The sequence below is a fragment of the Nannospalax galili genome, unplaced genomic scaffold (genome assembly GCF_000622305.1).
Source record: "Nannospalax galili isolate Female #2095 unplaced genomic scaffold, S.galili_v1.0 scaffold422, whole genome shotgun sequence".
Taxonomy (NCBI): Eukaryota; Metazoa; Chordata; class Mammalia; order Rodentia; family Spalacidae; genus Nannospalax; species Nannospalax galili.
This window is the reverse complement of record NW_008347806.1, coordinates 16,495-33,826: the sequence shown is the minus strand read 5'-3', so window position 1 is coordinate 33,826 and position 17,332 is coordinate 16,495. Positions and strand designations below refer to the sequence as shown.

Genomic DNA, 17,332 nt, shown 5'->3' with positions numbered 1-17,332 from the left:
TCTGCTTCTTTTTGTAAACTTTATGTGTGTAAACTTTTGTTTACTTGTTGGACATGAAAAGCTGGTTGGTCTAGGCTTCAGGTTCTGTCTTTTGATTTTTATATTGGAGTGGCCGAATTGCTTTGGTCTTGCTGCTCAGGAGTTCCCACAGAGGCCCATGTCAGATGAGGATCAGATGCTCTCAGGCTTTCTCCTAAGGTCTGGGTCCCTCCAGGAAAGATGGTGGCCTCAGGAATTTGAAGGCTGGCCTGGCCTGGGGGCAGGGCCCAGGAAAGATGCTGGCCCCAGGAAGCTGGTGTCTGTGCCGACCAGGGATGCAAAGGGAGGTGGAGGAGAGAAGAGGCCCGAGGGCTCCTGGGGACTATAGAGAGGAATTGGGTTGGTCTGGATGCAAAGGATCAGGAAGCAGTGGGGATTCTGGGCTAAGAGGTCAGTCGAGGGGTCTGGGGTGCCAAGACAAGAAATGGGCCAGTACCCAGACTGGGAGGAGAGATGGGGTGGGGGAGCTGAGAGGGTGAATGAGGCTGGGGGAGTCAAGGCGCAGTGGGCACCACCACATTTACCCAGGAGAGCTGCTGGTTCCAGGAAGCTGTGGGGCTGGGCAGCCCAGAAGATGCAAAGGGAGGTGGGGACAGGAAGAGGCCCCGAGGGCTCCCAGGGACTAGAGGGAGGAATTGGGTTAGTCTGGATGCAAAGGATCAGGAGGCAGTGGGGAGTTTGGGTTAAGAGGTCAGTCCAGAGGTCTGGGGTGCCAACACAAGAAATGTGCCAGTCCCTCTTCCTTCCCCACCAAGATGAACTATGTCCCTTGAAACTGTAAGCCAAAATAAACCCTTCCTCCCTTAAGTCATTTCTTGTCAGAGATTTGTTCACAAGAATGTGAAAATAACTAATACAGAGGGCATGAGGGGCACCAATTATAATGGGGCTCAAAACAGTTCCTTGTCTCCAGACACACACAGAGGACTGGCTGGCCTAGAGATGTGAATGATGGAACATGTGTATTAGTTATTTTTCTGTTGCTGTAATAAAACACCATGATCAAGGGAACTTATAGAAGGAAGAGTTTATTGGGCTTACAGTTCCAGAGGGATAAGATTCTGTCATGGTGGGGGAGGCATGGCAGAAGGCAACCAGAGCAGAAACCTGTGAACTCACATCTTCAAACACTGGCAGGAAGCAGGAAGAAAGTGCAACTAAGTGGGGCAAGGTTTCAAATTCTGGAAGCCCATTCCCAGTGATCTACTTCCTATTTCCAGTATATCCATGCCTCCTAAAGGTTCCCTGACGTTCCCCAAACAATGCCACCAGCTAACCAAATGTTCAGACACTTGACCTAGGAAGGACAGTTGCCAAACCACCACAGTGTGGAATGCACATCACAGAAGAGCAGAGCTGACAGCGACAGGCCAGCTTCCTTTCTAAGCAGGCAGGATGGCAGCTGTGAAATTTAGCAGTGGGCCTCCAATCCCCCCATCCAATGTTCCCACTGCACACTTCAGACCTACACAAAACAGATTAAAAGAATCTCGATGTCAAACCTACACAAACAGGTTAAAATAGCCTCAATGTCAAACCTACACAAGACAGGTTAAAATAACCTCAATATCAAGCCTACACAAACCAGGTTGAAATAACCTCAATGTCAACAGTCCAGGCTCCATGAAAGGCCCATTGTGTGGGATTCTATTTCTGACTGGCATGACAGAATTCCTGATATCTTTTGGGCAATGTAACTGAAACCACAGATAGCCACCTCACAACAGGTAAAATACACTCAGGCTTCCCGCCAGGTTTCGGTAAGCACACAGTTGGACTCAACTTCCGTTTCTAGTCCTCAAAGCAGGAAGACCTACAGCACAGGGCTGCCATCCTGCACAGCTACACACAGGCAGGTCAGATTCTTAGTTTCAGGAATGGTCTTTGAGTACCTTTTCCCAGACTTCAGTAAAAACTCTGCTCTTGTCTGTCAGTTCCATGGCTCAGCACCTGGCTGAGCACTTGGCCACCTACCCAACCAAGAGTCCATGTGTCCTCCAGCCTGTCTGAAGTTTCCATCAGTCTTTTTGGATTTATGGGCATGCAGTGCCTATTATTTTAAAAGCAATTAAGGCATGCCCACTTGAGTTCCTCTACCATTTATAGGATCACTGCATCCAGACTCTATTCCATGAGTCAAACGAGTTTTCATTAATGTTTAACTTGGAATGCATTATTTTTTTAAAAAAATCCTCAGACAGTAAGTGGAGAAAAGGTACAAAGAAGAACACTTTAACAAGCTCCACTGCTTTCAGTCTCTAGGGGTCACAAGGTCACCTTATGATGTCCCATCTTGCATATAATAAGCAGATGTTTGTATGGCACGAAGGGAGGTTGTCTAAGTTTATTGCACGGTACCAGTATTTCTTCTGGTCCCCTCAGTCCACTTTATACCCACTCATTCAACCACTCAAGCCATAGAAGAAAAATAAAACTCTCACCCTAGGCTTAAGACTACTTTATCTCTTGAAATGAACCTCTTGTACTCCCTGCATGAACCCTACAATCTAACAATTCTGTAATCTAAAAACATTAACAAAAACACTTTAATCTCTCTGTGCTCCAAAATCCAGGCACCTGCTTCCTGAGTGATGTCCCCTCTAGCAACCAACAGGTCATGAGCACTGAACTCCTCCATGCACTGTGAGCCATTCCAACATTTGGGATCCTAACACCCTCCTGCTCTAGTATTGTTAAGAGTCTGTAAAAAGTTCCTTCCTCTCACTTAACTGGAGGGTTCTCCCTTTTCTAAGACACCCAGCTATACCTCACGAGCACCACTGAATCCCTGCCTTATCTTCTTAGCACAGTGTCCTTTGTCTTAGAAATGTATGGGTGTGGCACTGGGTAGGTTGGCCACACTCCAGGGGATGGACTCACACCCAGGAATGCTTGGGTAACACAAATTAGTCTCCATAGGCTTTTTAAAAAAGTAATATGAGATCTGAAGTAAGTGGGAGGTGGGGGTGGGTCTGAAAGGAGATGGGAGGGTCTGAATATGATCAAAATACTTTGTATGAAATTCTCAAAAAATCAATAAAGACATTTCAAAAAGAAAAGTGTCAACAGCCTTAGATAAAGCCTCTGTGTAATTAATCTTTTCTTTCTGCTACTGCACAGCTAACAGCATTTTCATGAGCTCCAGTCTTTGTGGGTTGAATGAGAAACCAAACGAATCCTCTACAGGAGGAATGACAGGAGGAAGATAATAAATTCCTTTACCTGAAGCCACCTGCTACATGTAGGAAACTGACTCCCCTCCACCTCCTGAGAAAGGATCAGGGTGTGCCATTTCGACAGGAAGAGTGCTGTAAAAATAACTACAGCCAAGTAGGTGTCTGAATCATGACCTTGGGGTACTCTGCTCCCCAACACCCTTCTCCCCAGCTTGCTTCACTGCCCAGCACTTCTAACCTCTTGGTCTTCTCCTCTCAGGAGATCTCCAGAACCCAGGCCAGTAACCCTGGCCTTTTGTATTCCACTCCCCTCATTTCAGCCTTTCTCATGTGATGATCCCCAAATTTCCACTCCAACCTGACTCACCTGCATCTGATCTCAAACTGCTACCAGTGATATTTAAAAAAAAAACTAGAAATGTACACAAGACCACAGGAGACCACATGCGACTTCCTTTGAACCCTCCCGTCACAAGTCAAGACTTTGCAAATTCCAAGGTTCTGACAGGTACCCTCTTCTCCCTCATCCTCCATCCCCTCCCTTTATGCCAGTCTCCTAGTAGGAACCTGTGTACAGTTTCCCTTCTCTCACACAAGAATGTGATTCCTTTATAGCCACTTCCTCAATGCTCTGGATTTTTCTGAAAACCTGCATTTTCTGGAGGATCTCCTGAGACACACAATTAAAATACTGCTGTTGACCCTCAGGACTTATATCACGTCTTTTTCTTTCCTTACGGCCCAGGATGACTGGGGATTACACGCCTGCACCACCACTCCTGGGTTCTTTGTTGTTACTCTGTTTTTGAGGTGAGGTTCTTATTCTGTAGCAAGAATGAGCATGGAATCTCCATGTAGCTCAGGGTGGCCTCAAACGCCCAGGATTCCTCCTGCCTCAGTCTCTGTGATGTCCAATCTTGGTTGTCAACTTGAAATACCTGGGAAGAGGAAACCTCAACCAAAGAATTGACTCTATCATATTGGCTTGTGGGAATGGGGTGGGGGGCATTTCCTTGAGTGATAATTGATGGAAGAGGGCCCAGTCCACAGTGGGCCTGGACTGTATAAGGAAAGTAACTGAACCTAGGTCTAGGAGCAAGCTAATAAGCAGTATTCCTGCATGGTTTCTGTTCCAGATTCCTGTTGCCCTGGCTTCTCTTGATGAAGCACTGTAACCTGTAAGCAGAAATAAACCATTTCTTCCCTGAACAGCTTTTTGTCATTGTATTTATCACAGAAAGCAAACTAGAACAGCCTTCCAAATGCTGAGATTCCAAGCCTGAACTAACCACATCTGGCTCTGTCGTCACCCTTTCCAGTTAAGCACCTGTGTTAATCATTACCCACTATCCATAGATTTTATTACTGATTTTGTTTAAGGTCTTCCTCGTCCACTAGATTATAAACTCCACAGGGAGAGAAATTTGTTTCTCTTTGTTCTCTTTGTTCACTATGGAGAATCAAGCGCCTGGGAAGATGCTAAATGCAAGAGAGACTTTTGCAAACACAAAGACATGGATAACTAACATAGCCTTCCAAATTGCTCACACACCAAAATTTGTGTGACTAGACTTTGCATCAATATTCTGTTACAATGAAAACTGTTCACAGTTCATAGCATGAGAAATCTAGATGGATATTTCTATCAGCTTAGTATGTTAACAGTGACAGTACCTAAGAAAGGCAGACGGTTCAGTCAATACAGTGTGAGCTGTGCAAGCATGAGGACCTGAGCTCTACCCTCAGGACTTATATCACAAAGTCAGGTTTGGTAGTTTATATTTTTAATCTCAATGCTGGGGAGGTAGGAGCAGATAGATCCCTGGGGCTCTGTGGCCATCTAGCCTAGCTGAATCGGTAAGTTCCACTCAAGTGAGATACCCTCACAAAAAACCAAAAACAAAACAAAAAACAAAAAACATGTGGATAGATCTTCCTGAGGTTGCCCTTTGGCCTCCACATACAGGTGCACACATGTACACATGTGCATGAATAAATACCCCTCCCTATAAAAAGCAGACTGAAGCAGGAATCTTCCAAAATAGTCTATACTATTATATCAGTAAACATGATGTAATACATTTGGTTGTAATTGAAGCAATATTTGTAGGAAACCTGAAACTGAAAATTATAATCCAAATATTGAGATAATTCAAACATTTGATATGTAATCAAGATGCTTCCCCAGGAGGCCTGTCATTTGCCTTTTTCAAAAATTTAACAACCGTACACAGAGTATAGAGTGGAGCAGGAACAGTTTGCATAGCAAACCCGCATTTTATGCCCCCTTGACTCAGCCTCCTAATGAAAGCTGTGGCAGCAAGCAGAACTGTGTGGACCAAAACTCAGGCTAGCTCCTCACAGGCACAACTTTAGCCAAATTAAAGAGAACCTCACCTCAGCCAAGATAGTCTACAATAATAAACAATAATGTTTCTAATGAACTGGAGAAAATTTACAGGTATCAAAAAATGCACATACAAAAACCAGGTAAGATTTAAAGCACAAGAAGTGTTTCTAAACAAAATACAAAAATGAAAAAAAACCAACTAGAATAAAAGAAGTATACAAAAATAAAATATAAAATGAACATAGTTGGCAGCTTACATTTAGATTTTGTATTATAGTTTATTAAATACTTTGACACAAACCAGGAGTCAGCAAACTTCAGCCATATACCAAATTTGGCAAAAGGCAACTTTTGTAAATAAAGTTTTATTGGGACACAGACACTTGCAATTGTGTAGGCCCTGTCAGAGATATGACCACAGAGCTGAAAGGTGTAGGGGAGGCCCTGTGGCCTGTGAGACAAAAGTGCTGGCTCTCCAGCCTCTCTTAAGAAAGCAGGCCTTTCCCTCTAGTCATCCTGCTCAAAGGGTTAAAGCACTGAGGGGCGGAGCTAGGGCTCAAACCACAGACCGTAGCAACCTTGTTTGTCCTACCACATCAGAGAGACAATTGGAGAGGAATGTTGCTTCTTCCAGAATCACATGCCACAGGAAGCCACCTGGCCCTTTTTACAGCCACTCATTCATGCTAACCAGACAGTTTCCTTAACAGGAATACTGGATCAATGTGTGCACTGAGGCCCCTGGAAGAGGGTGGTCTTTTGAGCTTCATGTTTCAAGCTCAGCTCTCTACCAGAATCATCTAGAAATCTGGAAAAACACATTGATTTCCCTGTAAAGGAACAGTATCTTGTTGAATCTCATGTGGACACTGCCCATATAAGAACTTATTTTCAATGACAAGTATGTTAATCTGAATTTTAAATTATTGTTTTTATTCTTTTAATACTTCTGTACACTGTAGTTTTGTAAACATTAATAAACTTTGATAAAAATTTAAAATAAATAAAGCACAATGAAGCATCTATAACAAGACAGATCAGGAGGTGGGTAACACCCAGATCTGTATTCCTCCAAATTCATAAACTCTTCATGGTGGACTCTGTCTGGTGGGTATCTAAGAGTCGCTTACAATCACTTGCATATTGGGGCCTAGAGACACAACTCGGTGCTTAAGAGAACATATTGCTCTTCCTGAGAACCAGAGTTCTGCTCTCAGTACCCACATTGAGCTAGTCACAACCACCTATAGCTCCAGTTGCAGGGGATCCAACACCCTCGTTTGGTCTCTGTGGGCACTGCACTCATGTACACTCCCTACATAATTAAAGATATATTTAAAATAAATAAAATCATTTCAATGCTGCATATTTAAAGGTGCCAGACAAGAACTGTAGATGTTCCCAGGGAGACAGTCAATCCACAAATAACATGGAGTCCCATTTGGCAAAGCTCATGCACACTTTCTGCTGCTCCATCCAGTGCGGGGTCCTTGCATCAGAGAGTGCCCCTTGGTATCAACAGGACTCACCAGCTGGCCTTGGGGTTCTCAGACTATCAAGGACCCCTGGGGTCTTCATCATGGTAACAGATAAACGAGAAGGCAAGCCTGAACACCCCAGGTCATTGACCTGCCACTTTGCCATTGCAGTGAGCCTCGGGGTCAGAGTCTCACCACTCTCCTTGTCCATTCACTGTGGGAAAACATGGGTAGCTTCCACCATGAACAGTGCTAACACATCATGGGCTCTTGCTTTTTTTACACTTTTAAATATTTTTAAATGAATCGTTTAAAACAGAGCAAGTTAGTGATTATTCTCTCTCTCTCTCTCTCTCTCACACACACACACACACACACACACACACACACACACACACAGAGTTTTCTAGGGTCCTGAAACAAATGTTTGAATACTGTTAATTTAGGCAGCCAGAGGAGAAGTGCTGGGAGTGGAGAACTGGGCCAACTATCTGCACCAACCTCTGACAAACTGAAGGACTTGGAGCAGGTCAGCTCCTGGCATCAGCCTCTTCCCCTGTGGAGGGAGCTGAAGCACACCTGCTCAGAGATCACTGTGATGAGTTGTCAGTGAGTTCCCAGATAAAGACTGATTGTTGTCCCTGTTACCACTTTATGCAGTTACAAATACCTACAGGGAAGGGGTATTTGGAGATGATGCCTTTAAAAATTAAATCCAGGGGCTGGAGAGATGGCTCAGCTGTTAAGAACACTGGTTGTTCTTGCAGAAGACCAGGGTTTGAATCCCAGCACCCACATGGCAGCTAACAACTGTCCATAACTCCAGTTCCAGGGTATCCGATGGCCTCTTCTGTCCTCTTCAGGCACTGCACGACATGGGTGAACTTACCTACGTGCAGGCAATACATTCATACACATAAAATAAAAATAATAAATAAAATATTAAAAAAAATTAAATCCAGCCAGGCATGGTTGCACATACCTTTAATCTCAGTACTCAGGAGGCAGAGACAGGCAGATCTCAGTTCCAAGCTAGCTTGGTCTACACAGGAAGTTCCAGGCCAGCCAGTACTACATAAAAGACCTTAACCCTTCACCCCAATTAATTAATTAAAAAATTAAATCCAGATTGACTGAGGTCCAACTATTCAGAATCAAAGTTTCAGGTTCTAAATTAAAACCACTGCAGCTGCCTCAGCCTTTCCCTGGTTCTTCTGCCACTATATCCTCATTTCAAATGCTTAGAGGTACTGAAAACAGTTACTGATAATCAAAGCTAAAATCTGTAGTCAGGGCCTAGCAAGATGGCTCAGGGGGCAAAGACGCTTGCTGCCAAGCCTGACAACCTGAGTTCAGTTCCTGGGACTACATGGTGAAAGGAGAGATCTGATTGCCACAAGCTGTTCTCTGACCTCCACAGAAGCACAGTGGTGTGCCTATTTACACACACACACACACGCACACACACACACACACACACACACCCCAAATGTAAAAAAGGAAAAAAAGACATACCTAGACTCAAACCAGTCAATATTTTCCAGGTTTCCAGGGAGTGGAAAAAATACCAGTGACTTGATCATAAATGATCAACAATTCATGTGAAGCTGATGTGGGAGAGCTGTTTTACTTTTTATTGCTGCTATTGTTACAATCTTGGCTGCACAGTCATAAAGCAAACAGTGGCCAGCTTTGTTCTTCTCCTTCCTGGCTTTGTCCACATCAGCAGATCACACCTGGATGTTCAATGTTCCCTAGAAATTTGATTTGCTTTCATGCCTGTATTTGCCTAACTACCTTTGAAGTGGTAAGACACAGAAAACAGATTTTGCCTGTAGGATTTCAATCAGAACTTGCCAAGCATGTATGAAGCCCTGAGTTCTGTGTCCAGCACTGTATAAATCAGATGTGGTGACACATGCTTGTAATCCCAACACTCGGGAACCAGAGGTAAAGGATCACAAGTTCAAGGTTATCCTTAAGTACATAGTGAATTGAGGCTGGAGATACAGCAAGTCTCAAAAACAAAGCAAAGCAAATCCAGGTCTAAATGAACTTAAATCAGTGCTCTGCCCCATCACTGCAGGATTCTGGTAAGGTGAAACACTCAGCTACTAGTGTGAGAAAGCAAGGTCTACACTGTGTGATCCTCACCATGTCCCTCCCCCAGTCTAATGCAAGTCACTGTCACAGAACAGCAGTGACAGCTGTCACTCACCTCATACACACATTAATCCTGTCTGCTCATTGGCCAGCTGAAAACACCTTGAGTCAGTGCTGAGGATGTAGCTCAATCATAGAGCACTTAATTAGCATGCATGAAGCAGTGGGTTCCATCCTCAGCAATGAAAAAAGTGAATAATAAATAATAACAGAACTTAGATCATGCCACTCCTAGGCACAAAATGCTCCCGGGTTCCCAAGTAGAAGCATCAGTGAGTGTGCCAGGATCCCACAGGGCTGACCCTGTGTACCCAGCCTCCACCCCAGACACCTACTTGACCAGCTGGCCCTACTCTCCCAATCCCAAACTCTTTTGTGCTCCATCCCTTTCTCAGAGCAGCCTCACATGTCCACCCTGCCTGAGACAGTTCTCTGGCCCCCACCATCCCTCTGTGCTTGATTTCCTTGCAGAAACGCTAATACTATCAGCAGCATGACTGTTAGCTCTTCCCTACTGGACTAAGTTCTAAGCCTGCAAAGACTGTCAAACTCCCAAGCTTTGCCACTGTGACCCTGGGGCCCAGGAGAGGCTGGAGCAGGATCAGATGTGTCCAGGCACACAGATTTTTTTTTCCCCTCCATTCTGAATGCATATATACATAAAATCTGCTGGCTGGATCTGGTGGCTCAGGCCTGTCATCCCAACTACTCAAGAGACTGAAGTAGGAGGATCACATGTTCAATGACTGCCTGGGCTACAGAGTGGGTTCAAGGCCAGCCTGGACTACATGGCAAAACTATGTCTCAAAATAAAAATAAAAATAGAAAGAGGTCTGGGGTTTCAGCCAGGTGTTAGGGTGCTTGCCTAGTATGTATGAGACCCTGGGCTCAATCCCTAGCACTGAAAAAGAAAGTCAGCTGCCACTGTTCTTCAAAGCTGCCTTCTCTCTTTCTGCAGCCAGAGCACAGGGGCACAGGACACCGCAGTGTTTACCACCTGGGGTGCATTCACTTTAGGAGCTACAGAGCTCAGCATTTCTTTACAACCAGGAGGTTTTTTTTCTTTTTCTTTTTTTGGTCTTTTTGAGACAGGATCTCCCTGTAGCCACAGCTGGCATGGGTTTGCTATGGAGACCAGGCTGTCCTTGAACTCACAGTGATCCACCTGCCTCTGCCACCCAAGTGCTGGGATTAAAGGTGTGTTCCACCACGCCCAGCACAATTTGCTATGGAGACCAGGCTGTCCTTGAACTCACAGTGATCCACCTGCCTCTACCACCCAAGTGCTGGGATTAAAGGTGTGTACCACCACGCCCAGCACAACCAGGAAGTTTTAAGCCTGCAATTGTGGGGTGGCTATAAGGTGCTTGAGTTCAATTCCTCATAACCTACATAAAAAAGCCAGGCACAATGGCACATGCTTTTAGCCCAGGTGCTGGGGAGGCAGAGACAGGAGGATCCCTGGGGTCAGGGCTTCCTGGCAAGTTTCAGGTAAAACCGAAAGACTCTATCTCCCAAGAACAAACAAGGTGGACACCTGAGTTTGATCTCTGGCCTCTGCACACAGGTGCAGAAGAATGTGTGCGCACAAACACACACACACACACACACTCACACTCATACTCACACTCATACACACCCTGCTACTATGGCATAACTTTCAATCTGTAATTGTCAGAAAGGATGAAATCTGTATTATTCCAACCTATTGGCTATTGTTTCATGGAAGACATGTCCCCAAGAAGTAAAAAACTTAAGATTCACTAGGGAAGATGAAAGAAAACTTGCCAAGAGGTGTAGAAACTTCTGACAAATTCAAACAGTTGTTTTAAACAATGATTCTCATTGACTTGGTCGTCTACTGGCTCGTTGCCATGTGAGTTGACTGCACAGTGAAAATAAAACTCAATATTGACTTACAGTGATGTGTACACTGCCAGTAACTCACTGCTACCAGCAAATAATAAAGTTAAATACAACCTACTGAAATCATGTCTGCTACACACCGAAGTTAGAACAAGAAAATACAACTTCAAACATCAAAGGGAATTCCCAAACACCTTCATTTATTCACTAAATACACAGAGCCAGGTGCTGGTTGCTTTTTTGTTTGAATCTCATAACACAGGTAGAATGTGTTGCCTGATGACAGGCTTGTGATCCCAGCACTGGGGCACCAGAGACAGGAGAACCCTGGGCTCCCAGCCTAGCTGAATCAGTGAATTCCAGGTCAGTGAGAGATTCTGTTTCAGTAAAAAGGTGGTCAGTACCTGAGAAATAGTACTTCTGGCCTTTACACCCATGTGCACATACATAAACACCTGGGCTCATGCAGAGAGAGAGAGAGAGAGAGAGAGAGAGAGAGAGAGAGAGAGAACATCATGTTGTGCTTTAATATACACTCTAAAGACAAACAATTCCAGGGTCCTTCATGCAGCCATTTGGAGTGCTGAGAACATGAGAGAGAGAGAGAGAACATCATGTTGTGCTTTAATATACACTCTAAAGACAATTCCAGGGTCCTTCATGCAGCCATTTGGAGTGCTGAGAACATATCATGGTCATCAGCACTTTTCTGCTACACTTGACTCCCATTGATGGAGAAGCTGAGATTTTGCATGATGGAGAGACTGCATTATCAATTTCTAAGCACATTTCTATAGTGAAGAATTTTGATAATTCTTACAAACATACAACTGTTTCATTCTCTCCAGCTAGCTCCTGTCCTGGCAGGTTTCCCATGGTTGAAGGGCATAGAGCTGTGGCACATCAGTGCCAGCTCTAGCTGCATCCTTTCATCTTGCAAGAAGTTTCCTGCTAAGGAGGGAAGGGATCTTCAATAGCAAAGAAGCAACTGCCAATGGCAATCAACCCTCTTAGCTTTCTGACACAGTTAACATTAGAGGGGTTTGTGTTTAGGGCCCATATCAGCTCTCTGCTGACATCTGGAAAACCCACTGATTTATAAACAGAATAACTGACACAGGCTTGAACTTTGGGGTTTTGAGTACCTGTGCAAGGTGGGTACAGTTGTTTTTAATCCAAAAGGGCACATGAACTCAAATGGGTGCTTCCTGTGTGCAGAAGGAAGCAACAGACCTATGATAAACTCACATTTTGTGCATAGAGACATCTGAGTGATAAGTCCCTGGAAAAGTCCAAGGACAGGAGGGGCCACATTCCACATGAGACAATCTGGGGCAAGGGGGTGGGGTGGGAGGGCAGAGATGAGTGCATGCATGAGCCCTTAGTTCACCACAAACAAAGGAAAAAAAGGAGATAGAAACTTCAATAATATACTCGTAAAGTGGAAGAAGGGAGATAGGGAGTTTGATAAGGCTATCAGGCTACACAAGGGGTCACCAGTGCTTGGTAATCTCCATAATGCTTAGGCTGGCAAAGTTCTATGCAAATGGATTGAAAGGATGAGATCTACACAGACATGTGACAAAAATATCCTTTCTTCTGGTCCCTTCTAAGGTTACTAAAGACCAATCAACTCCCATGTTCCCAGCAGGTCCAGGGAGTTACAAGAATTTATCCACAAGCAAGTCTTGTCCTCCACTTTTAAAAAGATATCCAGTGGAAATAAAGTCAAAGTAAGTACGAACTTCCCTAATGTCAGTCAACCATAGACTGTCTTCCCCCCGACCCATCTCTTTGCACCTGGCACCAAGTCCCCCGGGAGGGCCCCCCAGGGTGGCACAGAGGGTCCCCATTTTACTTACTGTTGCTGGACTTGAGGTCGCGGTGGAGGATGGGCACCACGGCTTCCTCGTGCAGGTACAGCATGCCCCGGGCGATCTGCACAGCCCAGTTGACCAGCACATGTGGGGGGATGTTGAACCTTCGGTGCTGGCCTGGCGTGCTGGGATTGGATGCGGCGGTGGCCAACGCGCGGTTGAGCGCCCCTCCACGCGCGAACTCCAGCACCAGGCAGAGGTGAGGCTGTGTCAGGCACACACCCCGCAGCTCGATGATATTGGGGTGCCGCAGCATGGAGAACAGCCGCGCCTCCCGCCGCACGCTCTCGGCTGCCGCAGCAGCATCCTGCTCTGGGTCCCTGCGCGCTGCCTTCACCGCCACCTCCTGGCCCTGCCAAGTGGCGCGATACACCTGCCCGAAACCTCCTGCGCCGATCAGCTCCTTGAGCTCCAGGTGCTCGAAATCCACGTGCACCGGCGAGCAGGGTCTTGGCGGGGGCAGCGCGGGCGATGACACCTGGTGACACGGCGCTACGTAGCTGGCAGGGAAGATTCCCAGGCGCCGCTGCACCTGGCCGGCCCACCAGCCCTGGTCCCCTGACACCGCGGCGTCCTGGGACAGCACCTGCACAAGCTGGCCGCGCCTCAGGCTCAGCTCGTCCTCGCCGCGCGCATCATAGTCGTAGAGTGCGGCCCACAGCCCAGAGGAGGAGGACCCGGTGTCACTCGGGGCGCCTGGGACAGGGCACGACCCCGTGTTGGCCGCGTTCTCGGCGCCTTGCAGGGCCATCTCGGTGAAGAGGGTGCGGCGGCCTCAGCCTCCCTGGGAACCAGCAGCATGCAAGGTCCTCTGGTTCCACCAAGTAGGGGTTGCCCTGAGACAGCGGGTTGCGGACCGCAGAGGTCAAGCCCACTGCGTGAGGCGCTGGCCCCAGTTTCAGGTCCCGCCCCCGTCCAGCTGCCTTCGCTCCTTGGTCCACAGCCGCCGGCGCTGTCACCACTTGGTGGTCCTGGACCTGCGGGGGCCAGCCACGTGTTTCCCAGCCGCCCGCTCCCCCGGCTGGCCTCTTTGGCCACCCCACTTTCCAAGTTCTTTATTCCAGAGACCTGCCCTGTCCTCCCCCAGGTTCTCACCCCCCCCCCATTCCAATCCTCCGCGTCCATTAACCCCGCCCCCTAGACTTTTTCTCTCTGGGACCAGCTCTTTCCTCACCTGGTCCATAACGCTCTCTCCTATGCGCCCCTCTAGAGCCATTAGCACCGCCCTAGTGCCCATCCCGCCCTCCAGGTCTGTAGACCCATCCTAGTACCAGCCCCCGGGCTCTCCCTTTCCAAGACCTTGAACTCAGAACACCTACGGGTCCTCCAGGTCCCTTAGCCCTTAGGACACGCCCAGGAACCTGGCCTTCACCGGTGTCTCGGCCAAACACGCCCTCTCCGAGTTGTTTCAGCCAAGTGGGATCTCGGTCAGCAGCAGGATCTCGGCTCTCCCGGGACCGCCCTCCTTGGCCCAGTTCTCCAATCCAACTTGACTATTCCATTTGGATCCACCCCTCCAGGTCCATAGTCCCTCCCTGGAGCCCTCCCTTCCTTTCCAAGCTCACGGTTCAAGTTCATTGGTGCCCAGTATCCTCACTTCCAGATCTAGTAGCCCCGCCCTCGGGCCCACCTCCTGGGCCCGCCCTCCTCTCCAAGTTCTTTAGTGGCCTTGAATCCAGGCCACCCTGGGACTACCCTCTCCTAATCCTTTAGGGCTTTGGACTCCGCGGGCGCGCCCATCTATTTGATCCTTTCCTACCCTCCAAGCTTCCTACTCCTGACGGACCCATCCCATCCCGGAGGTCCCTCCTCTGACCTTCCTGACCCTCCTCTCCTTTCCGGGTCCACTCCGACCCCGCCCCAGGGCCGCCCTCCTCTTCAGGGCCATCAGTTTTCTGTGACCTCCAGGAGGCAGTCCTCCTGCCACTATACTTGTGCTCTGCAGTGGAGGAAATGCAGCGCCAATGTGGCCCTAGGGGCGGAGAGAGCGTAGGACCTTCTCCTCTTTTTCAGGAAGGTTTAAGCCTGAGGTTGGTGAGGACTGCCAGACTCTACAGCTTGAGAGGGGGAAGGAGGAGCAGGGAGGACTTGTGTGCTGGGAGGGAAAATAACTATCTGAAAAACTGATACCTGAAGCGTGGTTCTAGACTGAGCTTAGGCTCACCGGGATGTAGGCATCGAAAGTCCTGAGCCGTGAGCCCTGAGCCTTGAGCCCTGGAAGATGTTACTTTCTCTATGTCTGCACCACTCAGACGCCTGGGAACGCCCCACCCACAGGCCCCGCCTAGTCCCTCGCACCCTTGGACTGTGGTACAGGACACCTTGACATCACTTGGGAGGTGGAGGTAGCCAGGTTACTGTACAGATGAAGTTTAGAAGTAGGGTACAGTCAGAAAATAATCCCAAGAAATGAGAGCAGAGTGCACCAGGCATGAGTGTGCTGACCAAGGACAGGGTAGGGTGAGGTAACACTAAAGTGCTTAAAGATAAGGATTTTTTATTTTTTGCTTTTTCCACTCTTTCAGTGTCAGCATTTGCTCCTCTGTAAAATGGCAAATAGTGCTTATCACATAGGATGAAGTGCTGGGAAGGTGCTTGCTACATATTCTAAACCATTAGCTCTTATTAATATCTTTTTTTGTTTGTTTTTGACATGTCATGTAACCCATGGATGGCCTGTTCACACTCTGTAGCTCAGGTTGGCCTGGATTAATACTACTTTTAAAATTAATTTAAAAATAATTTATTTTCTTTTAAATTATGTATATGTTTGCATCTGTACATCAGAATGCAGGTGCCTGCAGAGTCCAGAAGAGGGTGTTAGATACCCTGGAGCTCTAGTAACAGACCTCTGTTTGAGACACTAGATGAAGTGTTGGGAACCAAACTCTGGTCCTCTGGAAGAACATTATGTACTCTTAACTGCTGAGCCATATCTCCAGCCCCTTAACATTCCTTTTTGGAAGAGCAAAAGGTATCTAGCTGAACCCCTTTCACAAACATGCTTTAGCTGTTCTATTTGACTTTTTAAATATAATTTTAAATTTAATAACCACATAATTAGAAGTATTTCATTACAACAGCATTGACATAGTCAATAACAGTTTCCAGAGCAAAGATGCATCTCTTTCAAAATTGACTGTAAAGTTTTAGGTTCACAGTATTGAATTAATACAGTTATACATTATTGTATTCAGTATAAACCCTATAAGACATAAAATTGAATGAAGTTTTAACCTTTAAAAAAAGATCTCCATTTCTTTTTAAAATATACTGTTTCCTACAGAAAAGCTCATTTTTAATGTAACTAATGCTTAGGTGTTTGCACATGTGTCTCTAATCTCTATATATTTGATTATTACTAGTCACAGTGGTTTACTTTCTGAGATCCTTGGCACCTGAGAATGGATATAAAATCATCAGATATATTTTAATGGTAATGTATTACATGTCTACTGATTAACATGAAAGCAAATTTTTATGCTTCTTTCTCAAATATAACTCATTTTTAATTTATTGATTTTTTTTGTGTGTATTCCATACAGATCATCCCAAACAATCTTATTCATCTTCATACCAACATCCCAAATGGCACCCTCCCATAGCCTCCTCCCTGTAACTGGAGCCCATAAACTGTCATCCCTGTTACTGTCCACTGTGTTATCAGTGTCCCCAGATGTTCCCCAGTGCTAGGCCATCCACTGAGTCTAGTCAGCTTATCTAGAGTTCCTTGTTTTAGGAAGCTCAGCTCTTCCTCATCTAGCAGCAATCAATTGCCAGCATTCCTTTAGATAAGATTGGGGTCTGCTGTTCATTTTCCCAGTTCTATGCTGAGTTACTATCTGGGAGTCTCTTGGGCCACCCTGGCCAACAACTCAGTAGAAGGTATCTCCTATCGGCCATAGTTTCTTGTTATGCGGCCTTTAGCTATACACATGAACTCTTAAATAATTATACTGATCACCTTAATCTTTGGTTATACTTACCTTTTGGGTGTTTAAGACCCTACAGTTGGCCCAGATTAACCAATTTATTTTTACTCTTAAGGTTGTTTGAGGATTTGTTCCTTAGGAGTCACATGGGCTTGGGAGGAGCCCCTGGCTCCTTTCTTTTACCAGTTCCGTCTATGTGAAGATAAGTCAAAGGTCCTACTCCACCATGGCTGGCTTAACTTGGAAGCATGGAGAAAATATTTTCTCTGTATTGACTCTCCTCTTTGTAGACTGGACACTATCAAGTCCATCTGGTGGGGTCTCCACAGCCTACTTGATCAAGAGGACAGGTGACTCACCACAGTTACAGGACATTTTGAGAGATGCTCATAGTCCCCTGGAACTTAGTAGACCTTGGAGGGCAAGGAGCAAAAACTGTCCTTTATGTCCC

At 46.4% G+C, this 17,332-nt stretch overlaps 1 protein-coding gene across 3 annotated transcripts in view; it reads right to left on the bottom strand.

The window, feature by feature from the left end:
* Map3k21 (mitogen-activated protein kinase kinase kinase 21) overlaps positions 1–14,402 on the bottom strand; it is a 47,076-nt gene extending 32,674 nt beyond the window's left edge. For all 3 annotated transcript variants that reach the window (XM_029568930.1, XM_029568932.1, XM_029568931.1), the window contains exons 1-2: positions 14,269–14,402; positions 12,935–13,926 (exon numbers count right to left, since the gene is read on the bottom strand). In XM_029568930.1, coding sequence (XP_029424790.1) covers positions 12,935–13,700 — 766 coding nt within the window. In that variant the 5' untranslated portion in view covers positions 13,701–13,926; positions 14,269–14,402. The remainder of the gene's footprint in view (positions 1–12,934; positions 13,927–14,268) is intronic.
* Positions 14,403–17,332: the final 2,930 nt, after the last annotated feature.